This window comes from Battus philenor, unplaced genomic scaffold, assembly GCF_028537555.1.
Source record: "Battus philenor isolate CCGP_79_NKW_IND1 unplaced genomic scaffold, ilBatPhil1.0.hap1 SCAF_21, whole genome shotgun sequence".
Lineage (NCBI taxonomy): Eukaryota > Metazoa > Arthropoda > Insecta > Lepidoptera > Papilionidae > Battus > Battus philenor.
The window spans coordinates 2,867,794-2,888,796 of NW_027181684.1; the positions used below are offsets into that span (position 1 = coordinate 2,867,794).

The window sequence follows — 21,003 nt, forward strand, 5'->3', positions numbered from 1 at the left end:
TGTAAGAAATAAAACAAATTAATAAGACTTGTGTGAAGTTCATAAATATTTTTTAAGATTTAATAACTTTAAACACGATTTTTTTTGTATGTTAATTCTAATAGAAAAGATCGGTGAATGTAGATCTATGAAGCGAATTGACAATTAATGACATCTATAAGTGTATTTTGTGATTTGTCTGAAGTAATAAAAGTAAAAAAAATTAGTAGTTATTTTGTAAATTATAAGTTAAAATCACAATAGGAATTTAAAACATTGGTTAAAAAAATTAAAATGTCTAAATGCACTGATCTTCTATATGTAAAAGGAATGAATCTCGTAAGTTAGAGTATTGTTTCTTATGAGTATTTTAAAATACAAAACATCACTGACGGTAAGGGTAAGTGTAATCTCGGGGGTCTCACAAAATTCCACAAAAGCTGTTTTTATTTAAGGTTGTTGTAACTAGGAGGCATGGTTAGGTAGCCTTAAAAACAGCACTAAAATTTTGGACATTTCAAATCTGTAGGTGAATACCACCTGGGAAATAAGTAATGTTCTACCTTCCAGTAATTTTATTGTTTATTCATCAATATGAAGTGATTGTTTCTAGGCTTAAAACCTTTAAAGGGATGAATGTGAAGCTATTATAAAAAGGGTTTGAAAAATTTAGACTACCACATGTTCAAATTAATTATTGTTTACTATGTGAGCCTACAGACTGTACTGCCACAAATAATTGGTTTGTTGCATATGTTGTTGAACCAAAAATAAATTAACATAACATACTTTATGATTATATAGGTTGGTTAGAAATAGATACAGAAGCTTTAAAACTTTTTGCTGGCAAATAAGCTATACATTTATCACTAAAATATAGAAAATCCATTAGTTTCTCTTAATTGAAGACATAGTTTTGATTGAGAGATTAATTTTTACATGTTTAAAATTATTATAATAAATTAAAATAAACCATCAGTCGGAATCAGAGGATGATAATGCCGAGGAAGATGTATGGGATGACAGAAAACTAAATGATGCATATGACAAAGCGTTAAAGATAGCTAATGCTGAAGTGGCCAAACGTCTTGCAATGTCAACAAATACACAGCATATGATTAAACTCTCGCTAGAGAAAGGTGAGTAAAATGTATTAGGGGGACTGGAGAGTAACGTCCTTTCTGTTGACAACATATTTTACAGAAAACCCATTGATTTTTACCACTCCCCCATTAAAAGTTTGTATACTAGATAGCAAAAGGTTGTTGATAAAAAAGGTCAATATATTGTTGATTAGAAATAAAAATGTTGTTAAAAATGTAGTTGTGTGATTTTAACTTAAGAAAGCAATTACTTTTCTGTCCCCCTTAGGACCAAAGATAGATTGTTGACTTTTTACAGAAAACACTTGTGTTAAAAAATCTCATTATATGAACAGCCAAGATTAATAGCTATATCATAATACTGTTACAACATTTAGTTAAATAAAATTTCTTTCACATATGGTTGATATTTTCTGAATGTATTATTTATTTGTCTGAATTTGACAATTAAATGGCTGGTAGTTAAAGACACTAATGACTCATTTGATGATAAGTGAACAAATGACAGATCAAGGAAAGATCACATAAAATGAGAAATTTTTATGATGATCTTTGAAAGAGCACCCTCCCTGGTTTCTGTGCTTAGCCTAGTGCCTTCTTAATAAAAATATATTTTAAAAGTACATCATATAATAGGAATTATTATAGTAAAGTGATCAGATGTGAAGATTGAAATCAAGGCACATTTAAACCTTTTTTTAAATAAAATTCTGCAAAACATTAACAACCATTAAAATAAATTGAGTAGAGACATATATTATGCAAGAGTTCTTGGCAATGATGGTGCTTGATTATTTTGTTTTTATTTAAGCTGTATTTAACAGAAAGTGTTCAGGGTAATGTCAAAAATAAAATAGTGATAAAAGTATAATTGCGTAGGTGAACTTTTATGATTATCAGTAAAAGTCATGTTAAAAGCTTTAGGTTGAAGGATATCACTTAAGACTAGTTCATTGATGATATAAGTTATCATCAGACTGAGCTTTTCTGGCATTTTTCACTTGTATAGTGATCATGAATATTAATTCAAATTGGAAAATATACTGAATAAATGAAATATTTGTTGTGAGAATTGTAGTGGTTTATATTATCAAACCAGTGGCTTTTAGCTTTGATCATGTTTCCTTGTTTACCAAACATTATTTGGTCTATCAGTTGTTGTTTCAGCCCATAAACGCTCACTGCAAGGCATAGGCATCCTGCAAAGATATCTTTGGGGGCAATTATCATAATCACCATGCATGGCATGAGGATTTACTGATCATAGCGTGGTATTTTGGTAGGTAGAGGACGCTGCTAGCCATCCTTCAGAAACTTGTTTGTGTGCAGTGGTAATCCTTTATAATTATTGCACAAAATGTGATTTAAATATAAGACTACTGTGGAATTTAAACTTATTGCATGAACGAATATATTGCAAGTCTAGTTTTTGACTGTTAGGCTACCAATGCTCTTTATTGATATCACTACTAAATTTTGAGGCCTATTTTGGTTTATTTATGTCGTGATACTAAGTGAAATTACTTATTAACACAGTGTGGGTTGTCTACCGACAAGGTGGATATACAACCTTATTTGTTTGGCCACTTCCAACTGGTATTATGGTAAATCTATAGAGGTCTATGTAATCCAATCTAATTTAATCTAATGTATCCAATACAGGACATCTGACTGTTGTTGTGATGGTGATGATAGAATTTGAAATGCCCAGATGGTTATAGTGGCCATTACATAATTGCGAAAAAAATTAAAGTCACAGTCACATATGACAATAATTTGAAAAATGTATTGTCAGATAACAATACTGGCCACATCCAATTGGTATTATGGGAAATCTAAGAAGGAGGCCTATAACCAACTGCGGATGTCTTGAGGCTAAAATGATGGTAATGATGACCATGTGGTGAAATGAGTGATATTTTACTGAAATTATTTCAGATCAGTCTAAAACCAAAAAAGAGACACAGGATCAACCAGTGAAAAATGAAAAGAAAACAGTGCAGTGGAAGGCGGGGATGCCATGTAGAGCTATATATGAAGGCGACGGTCAGGAATATGAAGCTTTTGTGTTAAGACTTATCAATGATAAAGAATGTATAGTAAGGTTTTTAGGTTGGTATTTTTGAATATTTTTTTTTTTTTTAATTAAGTGTCTAGTTTGAATTATAGAGTGCCAGTTAAAAATAATCTTAAAATTTTTCACTTTTTTAAATATTATTAGGCAATCAAGGACTATAATAATCCAGTTTAAAAAAACATTTACAATATCAAACAGAACATTGGAGAAAAATTTAATGGTGTAAAAAATATAACTAATTAAAAAATGCAAATTTGAATTTCTCATTCTGAACCATTAAGTTCTATAATTAGATTCAATGTTGCCAGTTATCATATAAAACACTAATTACAAATAGACTAGTTTTTAGATTCTTTAAGTAATTTTTGTTTACTTCTCAAAAAGGTCAATGTTATTTAATTTCAGGATATGAAAATTCTGAAATAGTCGCCATTAGTTCGTTAAAGCAAACTTTAGGTAAAAACGAGCGCACGCGGCAAATTCAACAAGCTCTCTGTGATAAAGAGGACGACGGATTTGCCAGCCAATCGGCACTAAACAACATGGAATGCAGTGACGTCGGCACCAGTACAGGAAGCACGGGTAATTATTTAATACTAGCTTCTAAGTAGACAAAGCAACTCAGCTGATAGACATCCACTTCAAGACATGGGCCTCCCCGATCTTTTATGACTGGTCTTGAGCTGTCCGCATCTAGCTACTTCCCGCAAATTTGGCTATGTCTTCAGTCCACTATAGAAGAAGCTTAGCTTCAAGCTACTTTGGTTATCCTGCGGATCTTATTCTGTTCTCGTCATAAAACTTCGAGCATAGCCCTCTCCATTGCTCTCTAAGTGACCCTGAGTATTTTTATGAAGCCATGCAAATGACCATGTCTATGATCTGTATGTCATCACTGGCAATACACTCTGGTCAAAGATCTTAGTTTTAAAATATTGCGGTGTCTTAGAGCAATTCATAACCATGCTATATTGTCATAATGTCTATTTATTAGGATTTTTTGATAATACTTTAGTAAAAAAGCACAGCTTTCAAATTCCCTGACAGATGTTACATTCAAGTAATATAAGCTTGTCGCAGTCACTTTATTGATTGATTAATATTAAACAAATAATACTTACAAAATTAAGGTTTCTATTTATTTTGTAATTTATTGTAATGCTTTATTTGATTGTTCCATTACAAGCTAACATGCGATATTTATTAGGACATATATTTAACAGTGTAGCAGTAGGGACCAAGGGGCTCCTAACTGGTGCCCACGAGCCAGTAGACGCGGCATGAATAGGCTCACTAGGTGCACCGATGACATAATCAAAGTCACGGAGATCTATGGTGGAAGCCTATGCCTTGTGGGCGTCTATTCTGCCATGATGATTATTATATTTGACAGTAAGAGACGGGTGTTTTTATATACTATGGTTTTCATAGAAAACTATAAGAAATTTTTGGGTTTGGAACACATTTGGTGATTATTTTACCGACAGATTATACTGTCAAGAATAGTTAATCTGTTGCATTTCAATAGATAAAATATAAATTAATTAGTACAAAGATAAATTTCAAAACTTAATTGTGCGGTAGACATGCATCTACTCTCTTGTAATATTATTTTTGTTGTGATATTATAATATTGACTTATAATTTCCATAGGATCGTTCCAGAAAAAAAAGAAACATCAAAAAAAGAAAAGAAATCAACCGATGATGAACAACCTTCTTGATATGCCCATTCCAATGCTCAATCCGTCCATGTTAGGAAATGTAAGTACTGACTTATTGTATTGCTGCCATGTCCCTTGGGGCAATCTATCATTATTCTTAATTCAGCTTATGATTTCTTAACGAAGATCCAATGCCTCCTTGTGAATGTTATGGTAGACCATATATAAAGGAGTACATTTAGGGGTGTAGAAATACTAAATAAACCAGAACGATTCATATTAAAAAAATTATATTGTCTCTGTACCAATGCTTATTTCGTTTATCTCTCGGTTTAGTGGTGTAGAGAAAAGTCTAGCCTGAAAACTGAATTTTACATTTAGTGTGAATTGTCGACATATCTTTGTTATAAGTAAATTTATTCTACGTGTTTTCTAATCATATAAAAGTACAAATAAAAGACCGAATACTCTTACATTAAAGACAGGACTGAAAGAGCAGACCCATATAAATGAGACATTGTAAAAGGTTTATGCTCTAATTACTATTTTCTTATTATTACATCTGGTATACATATGCACATACTCACTCACCCACACATATATGCACAAGCTGGACTTAGACCTCACCATAATTTTCTAAAGGACCGACTGAAAGTGGTCTTTCCACAACCAGGCCACTTGTGCATCTTGCACGGTGTTCTACTCTATGCTTACATGTCTGTGGATTATCAAGTCCTAGTAGCCATCTGTTTTGTTTGTCCTGACCACTGCTACTTGAATTAGACTATCCGTTGGGTAACATAGTTGCTTTCATTCAACTACAGATCTTCTGGTTTCTAATTCGATCGTCTAGAGAATTTCCAAGTACGGACACCTTTCCATGACATCTTGAGTGACTGTGGTTTCAAATATTTGAATTAAAAATTATATAATCTGTATAAGGATATATCAAAAACATGTTTAAATAGCTCAATCAGAACTGGCTGATTATCAATCAGAAGCTGGAAGTCTCTCCAACTCCAATACTTAAAACTAAAACTACTTACAACTATCTTTATATATCATCATTATAATTTCAGCCATACGCAGTCCACTGTTGGACATAGATCTCCCTGTAAATTTCAAATGATCCTGCATCCAGTATCAATCTTAAAATGTAATCTATGATGGAAGCTTTGAAATATAGTAGCACTAGCAGGTACCTGATGCCTACTATATAACAGTATAGAATCCAACAAAACTATCAATTTTGAGAATATTACTATTATATATATTTACCTTTTCTAGTTAAGTTCAATGGATATGCCATTACCTCCACCACCTCCATTAGGCTTCTCATCTGAACATGCAGACTCTGAAGATCAAGCGATATCATCAATGTTGCTCAGCTGGTACATGAGTGGTTACTACACCGGTCTCTATCAAGGAATGAAGAGGTAATACAATTAAATATTAACAGATGTCACTTCTCAGCATTCTATGGATTCACTGTGTGGGTCCATTGTTTTGTAGAGGGTTCAGGTAGGTTTACTGCATGGCATTCACCATCACCGACCAAAACTCATTCTGTACATAACCAAACTATAGTAGACTCTGAAACTGCTCTTTAAGAAACCCTGTCCAGAAATGAGCTAATGCTGCCTTTTAATCTGAACACTTCCTCCCCTACTACCTCTGGTCTGTATACTTCAACTGGTTACAGAGATCCATTCCTAATTTCATCCCATACCAATTCACTACAAATTTATTCTTATATTGTTAACCCAAGTCCTAGTGCTCATTCACCTTAGTTGTGTTGTCTTTAAGTATACTTCGGAAGCCACATAACAGTAACTTTTACACATTCCATTTGTTCTATATGTTACAATGTTCTCGAAAATAAGAATAAGTGAAGTTTAAAAGATGACACTGCCATATTTTTGTCCCTGAGAATTCTATATGGTTCTCTTATATGACCAACCAGCTGCATCCAAGATAGAAGAATGCATTTATTATATTTTTATTATTAACACACTTGCATCATAAGCATATATTCAATTTTCCTGGCCAGTATCACCGGAGTGTATATATATGGGCTGCGTTCAGCATTAAAACTGAGTAATTATTTATTAATAATACACTTCTTAACAGTAAAGATCTGGGAACAGTGAGGATCTGAGAAAGTAAACAAGCATTTTTATTAAGGATGGTACTTTACATACTTTAAATAGGAAGCCTCCAAATAAAATATGTGAACCTGGCTCCGGTATTAATGGTAAAATAATATTAAAATTACCAGGCCATATATGCCTCAAGGTGGCACTACTAGTCTATCAGATAAAAAATATTCTTCCTGGAATATCTAGATTTGCCTTTCGACCTAATTTAACTTTTCAGGTTTTTTAAAACTATGCCAAATCCTAAGTCAAAACAACTTTATTACATGAGATAATTACAATAGTTATAATTGCTGAATTAAAATTGAGTTTAGTTTGTTTGTAACACACCACCTACTAAGAAGAACTAACAAAAAACTCGAAGGGGTTTGTTATTTTTTAGATTTTTAGATACATTCATGAATATTAAAATTATTAAATGTATAATTTGGGAATAAAAGATTATAATTGTTTTTTGTTCTTATCCATGTTCAAGATTAATTACTGTAGTTGCTATAACACGGTTATTTTATTGTTTTAATATAAGGTATGTCATGGCCATCATGTAAGTATTTGGCCACCTACCTCATTTTGTAAATATAAATACAGAATTTTCCTCTGCACATTAACTTCTTTCTTATATATTTAAGTAACTTGTGTCGTTTTATTTTCAGAGCAAAGGATAACAAAAGAAACGCAATACATTGAGGTATTCCTAAGCATTAAGGATGAAAACAAAGGAAACACATTTTTTTTTTAAATAAAATTTAATTTTTAGTGTCAAATAACACAAACTTCCATTGAAAATAGAAATGATTTTATCTGTTAAAAATAAATTATGCCTCCTGATTTGTGTAAACTATGTACAAAATATACATTTGGATATATTTTTAATTAACAGTCATCAATTAAGATTTATTAGTTGAACGCATTTTCTCAGATGCCTTCTATAATGCTTCGATAGATCAAAAAGTTTCATGTTCTAAACAAGAATACCGTGAGCATTATATTGAAGATGTATCTACATAATGCTGTAAGACTTCTTATCTTACAACTGTCAAATAAATGTGTACCCGAAAATATCTATTTATTTTGAAAACCTAGTTTTTATTTGAAAATACTTTACAATATATAAGCTGTCCCATAAATCACCTTCAAGCTGAAATCAGGTAACATCGCAGATTGTGGCAAAATTCCAGAAGTCTATTTTAATATGTCACATTTATGGTATGGAAAGGTACCATTATTGCTAGATTTTTTACATTATTGAGATTGATCACAATCAAGCAATATTAATTTTTATCTGTCCCTTACAGAAAGGTTATATATAGTAAAATAAAAAAATATGTATTTGTCATAGTAAAAAAAAGATCATCACAGATTGCATAAAATTCATTTTGTTAATGTCAATAAATTTAAAAATTTGAGATATAATAATTTTTTTGTAGAATTACCCACTATCTCCCCTACCACCTGACTTCAACTTGTTGGTTTATGTGACAACCTGTATGTATGAATTTATAGAATTCTGTCTTATGTAATCATCAGAGATTGGAAATAAATATCAATGTATACTTGAAGTAATGTTGACTGATTATGGAATGGGTGGTGGACACTGGAAACAATTTACCTTTTGTTAATTTACCCATTATTGAAGCCATTTCCATAACTTAGTTTATGTCCGTTCTCTGGTGATCATATATGATAATAACTATATTAAAAAGTTATATATTAATTTAAATAATAAACATGGCAAAGCAAATTCTGCTGTGGCAGTATATTGACGTAATTAACAATATTTACAATTATATTATCTTACAAAATATTAAAAAAAATATTCAGGTAGTGTCTATAAGCTACTTTATACCGACTTGCTAATAAAGACTGTCGTTTCCGAATTTTCTCAATTTGATTTTGGAAATGTTTCAACAATTTTAAAACCCATGTAGAAGTCGAGTCCTGTGATTTACTTAGCTATAAAATAATTTATTTACGATAACGTAATACTTCAAACTAACACGCTTTCATATCACCTTGATATTGTTGACAGTAGTTTATTATATTATGAACTAAGGTTAAAGATACAAGACGATGACAGACTCGCCTTAACTTACCATAAAAATATGCCACACATTTATTTGGTCTAAAACATCGCCAATTACCTTAATGGATTTTTCAATTTTATAACATGTTTTTAACGAACGTTAGTTAATAGTTAGTAATTGAAATCACTTGTTAATTTCAAATTTAACTAATAAATTTGATTTATCCTCTATCAATATTTTTTTATTTTTTGGCGCCTTCCGATACGAATATAATGTTTTGACGTTTATGAAAGTTTTTTTTTTAAATTGACACTGCATAACAGGCAAAAGTATATTATTAATTTTACGCACAATTTGTTATTTCAAGACGACTTATTCTTTGTTCAAAATGTTGAATAGATCTGAGGTTTATTTAGCGATAAATAAATCTATAATTAAACATACATTATCCGCGCTTTCTCGGTGATAATAACTTTAATTATGTTCATAAATTAACTTTAAAAACAATTTAACAGAAAAAATTGCCAATCGCAGGTAATCATTGAATATGCAACTAGGCTACTCTAAGATTGATAAATCGAAGTAACCGTGTAATACTAAATACCTCGATTTTTAAAAACATTGAAATTTTCAACGGAAACGTTCTCCTAAAGTTAAAAGAAACAAGGCGATAATTTTTTTAGTGATAACTTTCCACAAAATAATGTTCGTACATACACCAGTCTGTAGTCAATAAAAATTTGGTTAGTAGAATAAAAAGTTGAAAAATTTAAATCTTTAAAAACTATAAATAGCCGATGTTGATTAAATATAGAAACGTTTTTAAACTAGCGTGCTGAGTTCATGTGTGTCGTGGCTGAGATCTATGGTCGCGGGCGGAACGCCAGGTGTAGCGGCGCCTTCTCCCGGCGGGGTGCTTGTTGGTGGCCTAATGATTAAAAAAAAATATTTTATCACATTATATCGATATAACTCAAGGAAGATAAACATTTAGCAAGAAATCTAACCATTTTATAATGCGTATTTATTCATGGTATCATTAATCAAGTTAAAATTATTATTAACTAAAGTCAAAGTTGAAATAGTTTTATTAGAGCTTTATATGAGATAATTACAATCATTTACAATGGACAGCTTAAAATTATGTTTACGTTAGTTCTTAAAGCGCCAACTATTTTAAAGAACTAATAAGAAACTCATCAAGGTTTTTTATTTTTTTGATGATAGTACTAACAAAAAAATCATTCCTTAAAATTACAACAGTTCATTTCCAAATATCTTTATCGTAAATATATTTTAAACAGAGTAATAAGCCTGCGTATAAGCGTATTAAATAAAGTAGTTTATGAATACTTATACATATGCTATAATTTTTTATTGACATCTGTCAGGATCATGTGTCATCATGACAGAGTGACGTGTCTGCACAATAAAATTAAATGCATTTATGTCGAAAATATTCTAGTTTGGTTAGGTTTATTTAAGCCTCTACAATAATTCACAATAATGTTATCAAACATTGATTTACATAAGTTGTGTTAATATTAGAAAAAATATATATATTAATGAAATGTCATCAAAATCTACATTTTCTTTAGTATTATTAGTCGGCTAAATTTAATTTCAGTCTTGTTAATGGATTCTATGGGTTATTTTCTATTGGTGAACTGTCAAACTAGCCCTATTCATGAAATTAGGTTAAACGTCACCATGTATCTTTCATATATGACTCATCTCATTATTTTTTTCTGTTGTTTTTCGTATTAAAAAAAATACCTAGTAGGCCTTCATAAGGTTTTGTAATCGTTTTCACTCGATAATTTGAGATATGAAATAGTACATCTCATCGAGCCGATGGTCCCAAACTCCCTCTAACTTGAATACAATAATCCTTGAGCACTATTGCCGGTCGATAGACATAGATAAATATTTAAATAATTATCCAACGAAGTTCTCGTTTTCGTATTTACCAACAGAAAACATATGTCACTGACATGTAGTTTTAATAAGATAGTGCCACATTTTACACAGACATCGAAACAATGAATTCATTAAAAATACATGATTTTTTGGTGTCTATTAAATTGATTGCAAATAATTCGATTGCATGACGTTATTAAGGATATAGGCACGCCATTTTAAAAATAGTAAGCATCTCCTATATATTTTTTATTATTACCATATTCTTCTTTTTTGATATTATAAAAATAAAAATAATTATGATTAATTATTAGTTTAACTTATACTTTAAAAACAAAGTTCTTGGTAAAAATTGTATTGTTATATTGGTCTTGTCTCAATGAGTTGATTTCTGCGACCATGCTATATTACGCTCATTTCACATCAGGGTTGACACCAGTCTAGCCAACTCCTCCAAAAATCTTAGCAGATTCTTGATGCCATAGCTATGTATGTCAGGGTGGTTCCAAGGTGAACTACTTATATTATGATAAAGTTGAGATAAATATTTAGTTTTTTTGTGAAAATTATTTTATAACTCGCCTTATAATATACGGGCCTCCTTGCTGGAGCAACGTTATGGGGTGAGTATATGGAGCCGCTGACACGCTGTGAAAGCTCACGTTGCCGCCCGCGGTATTGTTCAAATGTCCGTTGCCTAGCAACACTCCGTTTGAATTACTCATATTTGGTGAAGTGGCGTTCGTGGTGTTCAAGTCTTGAGCACGGAACGCCTTGACGAGGTTCGTCTTCTCTTTCTGCCACACGAACACGTTGTGTACCATCGCACAGCCGCAGAATATGATGCCGACTCCGATGAAGACTGACGTCACTATCGCGGGCGTCGAATGGAATTGGATGAACGTGTAGAGAATTATGCCTGGAAAATTAAAAAAAAAACTCAGTGAAATTGTTACCAACCAGAATTATACATTAAAAACTTACACAATACAACCTAATCTTATAACCATAGTTAATTACGTAACTAATTTCTGATAAGTAAGCAAAAAAAACTGAGATATCAAATACAAACGTTCTTTAGTAATAAATACGTTTTAATATTTTTAACTTATTATTTATTACATAGTGGACTGGCCAGTTTAAAAATAATATTAAAAAAATAAATTCGAAAATAGAAGGAATAACTCTAGGGATAACTTTTTCACGTAATATAAATCTCTATGATAAGTATTGCGTTTTTATTATTCGTGTGATTGACTTTTTGGCATTCACTAGCTAGTTCACTAGGTAGAGAAGTAAAAGCATATTTCTTAGATCCGTTTACAGTTTTTACATGCGACGAACTCTTGGGTTACTCAAACAGAAAATTACCTCCATATTGAACCTGAGCTTGAGTTGTCATTAATGACAGTTTTAGCATTTCAATAGATATAATCCGATTGATTATAAAAGAAAATCTTATGTTTCATGGGTTTACGTATTCAAAATGTGAACAGGATTCAAATGTCAAACTTTGTAATATCAATTCGTACTAAAACATTTTATGCTCTGATTTTATTATAATAAACAAGATATAGCCTTCCATCTCCAAGTTCAAATATGGAAAGAAAGCAGTATGGTTTGTTCTTGTATCTTGTTTACAATTAACTGCCTAATTATATTAAATATCGTTCCATAACGGTAGATTATGTTTACAACATAATAGACTGTTTTATATTTAATTGTAACGATAAAGAAAATTGCAGATACGTTGTTATCCTTGAGGATTAAGGTTAATTCTTTATGAGTAATAATTGGATCTATGTTTTTTACTACGGATATCTATTGTACATAATCTTGTTAAAAGACTATAGCTGTTTAGTATTACTAGCATTAGTTAATTTTTAACAGTTAACTAAAATATAACAAATCTTAACCATTCCACGTAACTATACGCAGTTATAGGGGTAAAACTCTAATGAAATTGCTATTAGGACACACATACATATCGCCATCCGTGCACATTTTAGGAGAGATGTAAAACTAAATATTGGTTAAAATTGATACACATAAAGTTACAATCTTTGTATATAGTTTGAAAATTAATTTTATACCGAACAGTCTTTGAATATTCATATTTAAAATATGCTTTTCGTATAAACTTTTTATTCTTGTTTGTGCGTTACCTTGTTTATTTAGAAAAAAAAGAGATATCTTTGCTTATCTCCACTATTTTTACAAGGTGTATTGGAACACGTACGTTTCAAATATTTTCGATCGATTTATCCAATTTCAATAAATGGTTTATTAGTGTAAAAAAAATTAGAGTAATCACTTTATTTTATTCGCCACTAGTATAATTAGAAATCTATGGGGGAGTCCTAGGCTTTATAAAGCAGAAATTATTAGATTTATAATCAATCGTACGTCGAATAAAAAAAATAATTTGCCCGTTAATGATATAGCGTTATAAATACAGGTTTATTGGATCGTAATTTATTTTTAAAGAAGACCGTTGCAACGATAAGCAAGTGTCAATTACCTGTTAAGAAGACTGGTATCGATATAAAGAAGCCACCAACAGCGCACACGCGTGTAATGGCAGACTTCTGTAGATACTTGTTTGACCTGTAACCAATTAAACTCAAATTAAATCGAGCAATTACCTTTAAATATCTACCTTACTAATAAATTTATTTTCGCGAAACAAATTGGAAAAATCGAATAATCGATATTATATTCAAAACGAGTAAAAACATTAAAACTCGTTCGTAAGTTAACGGATCTGACACCTGTTGTACAGGTGTTGCCAGGGTTGTCGACTCGAACTCCCATATACAGTTATACATAGACTTTCACATTCGTTAAAAATCACGTAAAACATGCAATCTATATAAAGGTAAAAGGAAAGGAAAAATAACCAGTTGTAATAATGAAGCAGTTTTTCTTGTTTTGATTTCCTTATTATTATTGATTTAAACTTTTTAAATTACCACGGTATTACACTTTCATTAATACATTACTATAAGATACTTAACTCGAAGAATTACCTGTCTGAAGTGGCAGTAGGTGGAGCATAAGGCTCATGCGAACGACGGCGGTTGGGGGCGAAAAATTCTCAAGTGGCAACTATGAAGACACGGCTTTGGTTAGCCCATCACCAGGTAGACTGATGACTAGTTAGGGTTACGGGAAGTCGCAGGATACGGGCAGCTCATCACCGGTCAAGATGCTGATCTTTAAGGGAGGCCTGTGCCATGCACTAGGTGTTGGGTGATTTATCCTATCTTAAGTAATAACATATTTAATCTTAAATTTTCCTTTATAAACAGTTACCTAAAATGACAATATTTGATTTTCATCTCAAATAATTTTATGCCGTAATATCAGGCAACCCTATAATCAAGACGCTCCTTTGCCAAACCACTCATTCCATGTCAGTGACTCTTAGTGATGTAATAATAAAATATTAGTAATTTCAACAATTTATACATATAAATCGTTACTTCTAAATACATATCTCCCAACATATATTTGTTTTGGTTATATTTTTCCATACAACTATTGTAAACAAGCGTTCAATTTAATAACAAACATTTGAATTGATTTTAAAAACATAGAGTAGTTAAAGAACATTCCGATTTTTTAAAAGCTTAATATAATTTATCGTCATCATTATTTATTTTTTTCTCTGAATATTTAATATTTTAACTTAATGATTTATGCATTATAGTATAAAGTTCAATTTATGCTGGTAGTTGATCTGATCGACATTCTATCTTAATTAAGAATGTTTATTTCAAACCTCAAAGCGAAATATCATTTACGTTTAGATTCATTAGTTATTATATTTTTTGAATATTTTGACTGAGCAACTTTCTATTTTCTTCGTTAGAACCTTTTACACTACAAATACTAGGAAATATAAACTCAGAGGAAAAAAATCTATAGTCGTTTTCAAGTTATGACGTTACTAAGGGGAATAAATATATTAAGGAGTTTTAGCATCAATATTTTAAAAAAAAAACCTAATGACGTCTGGTAAATTTTGACAGATGACAGTTGTTGTGATAAGTACTTGTTTAGCAGTTGTATTAATTAAAGATTGAAAAATAAATTCGTATGTTTTTCCATTGAGCAACCCACATATATGCATATGTATGTATGAATGTATATTCATATTTAATATTTATATACATTTGATTTCCAATCTCTTCTATTACTTTAAGACAGTCTGCTCTATTTTTCCTTATTATATACGACCGTCCAAAATGCCTGGATCGCCATTTGCAATAAGATGTCAGTTTTTACTTGACATTTTGCTTATTTTATATGATATATTTTCTTTCTTTGTCTTTTACAAATAAAGAAATGCCAACTAGATTAATATATAAGAGTATTATGTCATAACAATAGTTAATATGATACCGATGATGAGAATATTTACGTCGGTTTAATATCAATAATTTATCGTAAATAGAAAAAAATATGAGCGAGGAAGAGCGGAAAAGTTTTTTTTTATAAAAAAAGACGTCACTGCGTTGTTTATAGACGCATTGTCAATATTGTTGTCGTATAAAACGAAAGATATAGTTATTTTTATATGGTCCTTTAAGATTATAAAATAAAACAAGTAGGTATTTTGAAGTTAATTTTAATTTATAACTACTTAAATTTCTAATAAAAAAAATGGCAGTTGTCTCTTTTATATGAAGATACTAAACTGTCTGTAACGGTAAGCGGTTATTGAGACACACACACACATCCCGTTTCCTTTAAATAAAACGATAAGTTCGAAAATGCAACTTTTCAGGAGAACCGAAAAATTAAATATTGGTTTAATTTTATACACTTATAGTAATAATCTTTGTATAGTTTGAAAATTATTTTTTACCGAATAATTTTCAAATATTTATATTTGAAATAACGCTTTAAAGAAAAAAAATATTTCTTTCACTGTAACCGCCATTTTTAGCCAGATAATTATAGAATAAAAAATTGACAAGGTGTATTAGAACTCGTAGATTTCAAATGTTTAAAAATCCGATAAAAATAATAACAGCTATTGTTATTTATTCGGTGGTGGCGGCGATATATACATCTCTTTTTTCTTTTATGTTCTTCTACCAATTCCTTTTTCCACGTTTATACAGTGTGATTGGTTATTAGTGTAATAGCGTTAAAGGGATGAATGTATAGCTCAATTGCCGATAATTGACATTTTGTAAAATTATTTATTCTCTACTATATCAAGTTTGGAGGAACGGGTATGTATTTCCGTCTAGATTTTATACTGCTAGAAGTAACTGGCTTGTCGAATACTCTATTCAGGCCAATTGAAAATAGTTATACAAATTTGAATGCTTTTTGTTGACATATTAGTTAAACCTTTACACTTTTAAAAATTTTACACATGGATTGGTTGTATGTGTATCCATATATTAAGGAGTCAATACTGTCACTTTTAAACTGATAGTGGGCGTTAATATCTGTTTTGTTTTTATTACATCTATTGTATTGTTGTATTGTATTAAGAATCAATAGTGTATTGATTACGTCGCAGGATATAAAGCTACTTAACAAGCCGCAGACATGTGTCCATTCGCTTTGGAAGGGTTCGTAACGGCTTTTCCAACAGGAACGTAATGCGAGGGATATGTCATGCTTCAATAATTACAAGGGAAGCTTTATAAGTACATACAAACGGATACATATATTGAAAGTGGAACATTTTTCCGTCTCGTTTAATTTATAAAGAGTTTTGTGGTTTTTTGTTTCATACTTCTTGATTTCACTTTGACAAAATTTAACTGAATCGACCTTGAAAGCTTTCTTTAGTGAAGTGTGTGTTTAGTATATAGTACAAAGACTGGGTCTGCTAGAACTAAAAATAATACCATTAAATGTACTACTTATCTACACGGTTAATAATAACGAGGTAAAGATGTGTTTACACGGGTAAATATTGGTATGTATAAGTCGTTTCCACGACGCTGACTTGTTCTTGCTTTCACATTGATTGTTTCTGTTTGTTTGAAATTGTGTGGTTTAGAATCGTCTTATATACGCAATGCATTATTTTGAAGAGTTCTTTAAGCTGCAAATTAATTAAATAAACCATAGCATGTAAAAAATTTCATTGAATTTTTTTTTAAATTATAAATCTACCGAGAAGGTAAACAGATAATTTCGAATTATTAAAAAATGTCTTTGTAAATGCATACCTCACATATATTTATAATCGTTGCAGCCCACTGCAATTATCTGTCCCTTTCACTTGTTTATAAAAGAACGATGTTAACTATAGACTTCATATTATGTTACTCATCTTTCCTTTTAAGAAGATATTTAAAGTTAATAATAAATAACAAAGAAAAAACATATAATAATTATTATAAAAAATCTATTCTCTGAATTTTTATAATAATTATTATATGTTTGTAATATTTATGAAACAGTTAATTAATAAAATACTAATAATAAGATTATTGAACAATTTAATATGTCATATAGTGATTATTCGAACCTAAATACACAAACAATACAAATACGCTATTCACAGATAATTGTTCGGGCAATAAACAGATAAACCTCGTGACAAAATACTCAGACAATGGTGCAGTAATAAACGTAATATTTGAAAACTTAAGCGAAATCATTGTATTTAAATCTAAGTTTACAATCTATATTATTAAATAATTCTCTTAATCGGTCGCTAAACATTTATTACGATTAAATACAAGCGGGTTAAGATTACGTTATCAGTTAAAGTTTGCGCCTCTCACAGCTTCGCCATTTAACAAATTCAGTTCTGTCAGCTGACTGAACCGGTTCTACACTACGTATCTACACTGCACAAATTCCAAGTAACAGGTATGTACATTTACACAAGGCAAAGCTATCGTGAACATTCCTCGCTCGTTTCACGTCGACAGATTTTATTTTCGTTCGTAATGGCGGACCGAAATGGCGGGAAATGTTTTCGCGCCATTGTTTATTTGCGTTCTGCTATACACGTAATGTCATACGTCGTAACATATTCATTCGCGATATTAGCCAATGGTAACCTATTTTCAGCACAGATTATTATTATTTAAATCAATTAAAATATTTAAACTTAACTGGATTTTTTTTTAAATAGGAAAATTTTTTATTTGACATAAATATAAAAGAAATTTATCATTGTATTAAATTTTTATTTATATTGAATTAAAATGTCCGCGATTAAAAAATAAATTTGATTAATTCATTTATGATTTTGACATTTCAATAATTATTGTTTCATGATTGCTGTTAGTCTATAATACAGACTATAACAAGAACCGGGAACTTGTTTAAACAAGTATTTGCTGTTCAAATGTAAACACTTTTAAGTTTTCCGGTTTTTAACGAGTTGACCATTCTAAGTTATGTTTGACTCTATTAAATATGTATCCTACTTTCTATGCATCTGACAGGGGCAGAAATTTTTTGACAGCTTACTCTGATCTTTATTTATTGTTTGATGATTGATAAAGAAAAGAGATATGTGCGATTCAATCAAATCACACTATTTTTTTTTAAATTTTATGATGTGTTTCGAGTTTATACTCGTTGTTATTTCATAATCTATATTATGAAAACGTCACGGCGGATAGAACAGAATCCTACAGACATCGTTTTCAGTTTTATTTAATAAATATATACGCGTAATTAATTTTAAGTGAAGTGTACCTTGGCTATAGAGTAAATGTAGTTTTTCTTAGATAATTTTCATGATATTCTTTGTACCTATTTTGAAATTTTACACATAGAATTTACACTAATAATTTTTCCTATTGTCGTCAATTATTTAGCCCAATGCAATTATATAAAGAATTTCTAATAAGGACTGTTGTTAACAGCAATAAGTCTATATGAACTATCTACATATATATGATAATTGGTTATAGGAGTACAAGCTTTAAGTTCAATTTATAGCTCATTTTCTGTTAATAAATATAGTACTAATAGTACACTTTATCCAAAAATCAATTAGAAATGTAATAATAAATGACAATGAGTGGATAGTATTTCAAAATTAACAATATATATATTAAAATTATTTGTTATTATCTGTTCCTTTGTATCGCTAGAATATTGTTTTGACTCATTTCAATAGAAAAAAATACATTACTGGAACGCAATTCGGAATGATTACTTTATACAGGACGATTAGAAATAGGTGTAAAGATTTTAAAGAAAAAACAAATGGGCTATATAATTACCACTTTAAAGATTTTTCACTTTTAACCAATCAAATTGTGTAATGCATATATATAATATAATTAGGAAGTATTTCACTAAATTAAAAAAAAATAATATCATTATTGTTTGACGTGATTACAAAATTTCAAATATAAAACGTAAACCTAGTTTATGGTTTTAAATAAAACACATTTATGCGTCCGGAACAAGACCCAAGTTATTAAAGAAAATAAAAACATAAATCAAAAAAAAATCTTAAGTTTTGGTAGTAGTATCCGAACGGTATTCTTTTTCTACCTGACTCTTTATTACGTATACAAAAATATATGAAGTGCAAAGTGAATTGGAATAACTTTTATTTATATGTCGGAAATTATTTCTCGGTAGTGTATTAGTGTTTTTTTTTATAATTAAAAGCACGCGATGACGGTATTACTCATAATATTTTGGTACAATTTTACTACATCATAGTTTCGTTGAATCTTCTTATATTCAAGCAACTATAACGACACCTCACAAGGGATGCCAACACACGATCATATCACATAGGAGACTTTTTGGGAGTTCCTTCCGTCATTTCTACCAGCGAAAACACTTTTCGAAGTGGTAGCAATGTTAGTCAAATAATAAAATCCAAGTCGAAGAGTCGACTAAACGCGTTTTGAGTGACAACCCAAGTTGTGGTAACCTCTGGGAACCTCTGAACCATGTCACTCCATGGAGCGCCTAAACGACTTCAAATCGCGTAATGTTGCATATGGGCCGAACCAATGTTTCTGAGAGAGCCCTCAAAGTAAGTTTTGTAAACGAGCCGCCTAAAGCCCGCGCAAACAGTATAGTTCAGACCCAAAAAAAAAAAGAAAAAAATTCCCAACCTCAGATCCGGTGGAACTATAAATACTAAATGACAAATAGCATATATCTATTAATAAATAAACCAAAAACAGTGAGGACGAGAGCTCCTCAAAAAGGAAGCCATAAAAAATGTGTAGATAAGCAATTCTTGAAGCTACATCAGTGACATTGGTTCTTCTGCGGTTCTTCATTTTTGATTTGATCTTGCGATGAAGTTCCGAGCATAGCTGTCCATTCTTCTCTAAATGACCTGGCGCATTGTTATAAGGCAATCGTAAACGATCACATTCCGTATCCATAGAAAAAGTATAAACAAAAACAAAGTTGTTATTTTCTATGAATATTAAAGATTGTTGCATTAAATTTCATAATTATTAAATTAATTTTATTAAAGTAAATTACTAACCATTCAGGAAATGTTTTCGGTGACGTATATTTTATACTCTGTACATACTGTTGTATAAATGGCATTTGTCTTTCTCACCTGCCTAACGTTTTTATACAGACCCAAAAGTAAACAAATGCTTTAAAGTATGCCATTGTAAGAGAGATGTGTAGGAATTTGCAAGGAATGTTTTATGTTCAGAGCTGGCAGGTAAAGATTATCTCGTCCATTTTTATTTTTTGGAATGCATATAATGATTTGAAATAACACATATTTTATACTACAATGGCGGCTAACTGACCACTTGATTTATGGTTATATAATCTATGGACATATGTAACGTAAAAATGACATTAATATGTTTGGACATTCGAATTTTAATTAACCTTCCTTAAAATTACATGTTAAAATACACATGTTTATTAATTCTATTTTAGATTTTAATTATAAATTTTGTTATAAAAATGGTAACAATTTGAAATTATTTTCCTAAATAACGATCTCTGATTTGTTTTAACTTCTCTAAGGACTATGTGTACCCCGTACACGCGTTGCTGTGTCATACGTGTAATTAAAAATGAATGATCAAAAAACCAGTTTTGATACCCCAAACATAAACTGATATAAAAAAAAATT

At 30.4% G+C, this 21,003-nt stretch overlaps 3 protein-coding genes across 3 annotated transcripts in view; 2 read left to right on the plus strand and 1 right to left on the minus strand.

The window, feature by feature from the left end:
- Positions 1–170: 170 nt before the first annotated feature.
- Positions 171–8,176, plus strand: Smn (survival motor neuron). Its single transcript, XM_068766397.1, has 7 exons — positions 171–318; positions 959–1,118; positions 3,021–3,194; positions 3,565–3,741; positions 4,813–4,922; positions 6,110–6,258; positions 7,632–8,176. Exons 1-7 carry the CDS (start codon positions 274–276, stop codon positions 7,663–7,665), a joined length of 849 nt encoding a protein of 282 aa, XP_068622498.1. The 5' UTR covers positions 171–273; the 3' UTR covers positions 7,666–8,176.
- A 1,479-nt stretch (positions 8,177–9,655) lies between these two features.
- LOC137923243 (uncharacterized) overlaps positions 9,656–21,003 on the minus strand; it is a 40,148-nt gene continuing 28,800 nt past the window's right edge. The window contains exons 2-4 of the mRNA XM_068766434.1: positions 13,444–13,529; positions 11,505–11,841; positions 9,656–9,930 (exon numbers count right to left, since the gene is read on the minus strand). Of these exons, the coding sequence (XP_068622535.1) occupies positions 9,825–9,930; positions 11,505–11,841; positions 13,444–13,529 (529 nt within the window). The 3' untranslated portion in view covers positions 9,656–9,824. The remainder of the gene's footprint in view (positions 9,931–11,504; positions 11,842–13,443; positions 13,530–21,003) is intronic.
- Positions 17,640–21,003, plus strand: part of LOC137923241 (spermine oxidase-like) — a 57,344-nt gene continuing 53,980 nt past the window's right edge. Inside the window, exon 1 of the mRNA XM_068766432.1 lies at positions 17,640–17,774. The gene's annotated coding sequence lies outside the window, so the exon portion shown is untranslated. The remainder of the gene's footprint in view (positions 17,775–21,003) is intronic.

Coding starts and splice junctions, on each gene's coding strand:
- Smn (XM_068766397.1), top strand. CDS start 274: ATGTCTAAATGCACTGATCTTCTATATGTAAAAGGAATGAATCTC. Junction 3,195..3,564: donor ATGTATAGTAAGGTTTTTAG/GTTGGTATTTTT, acceptor ATTTAATTTCAG/GATATGAAAATTCTGAAATA. Junction 6,259..7,631: donor CTCTATCAAGGAATGAAGAG/GTAATACAATTA, acceptor TTTTATTTTCAG/AGCAAAGGATAACAAAAGAA.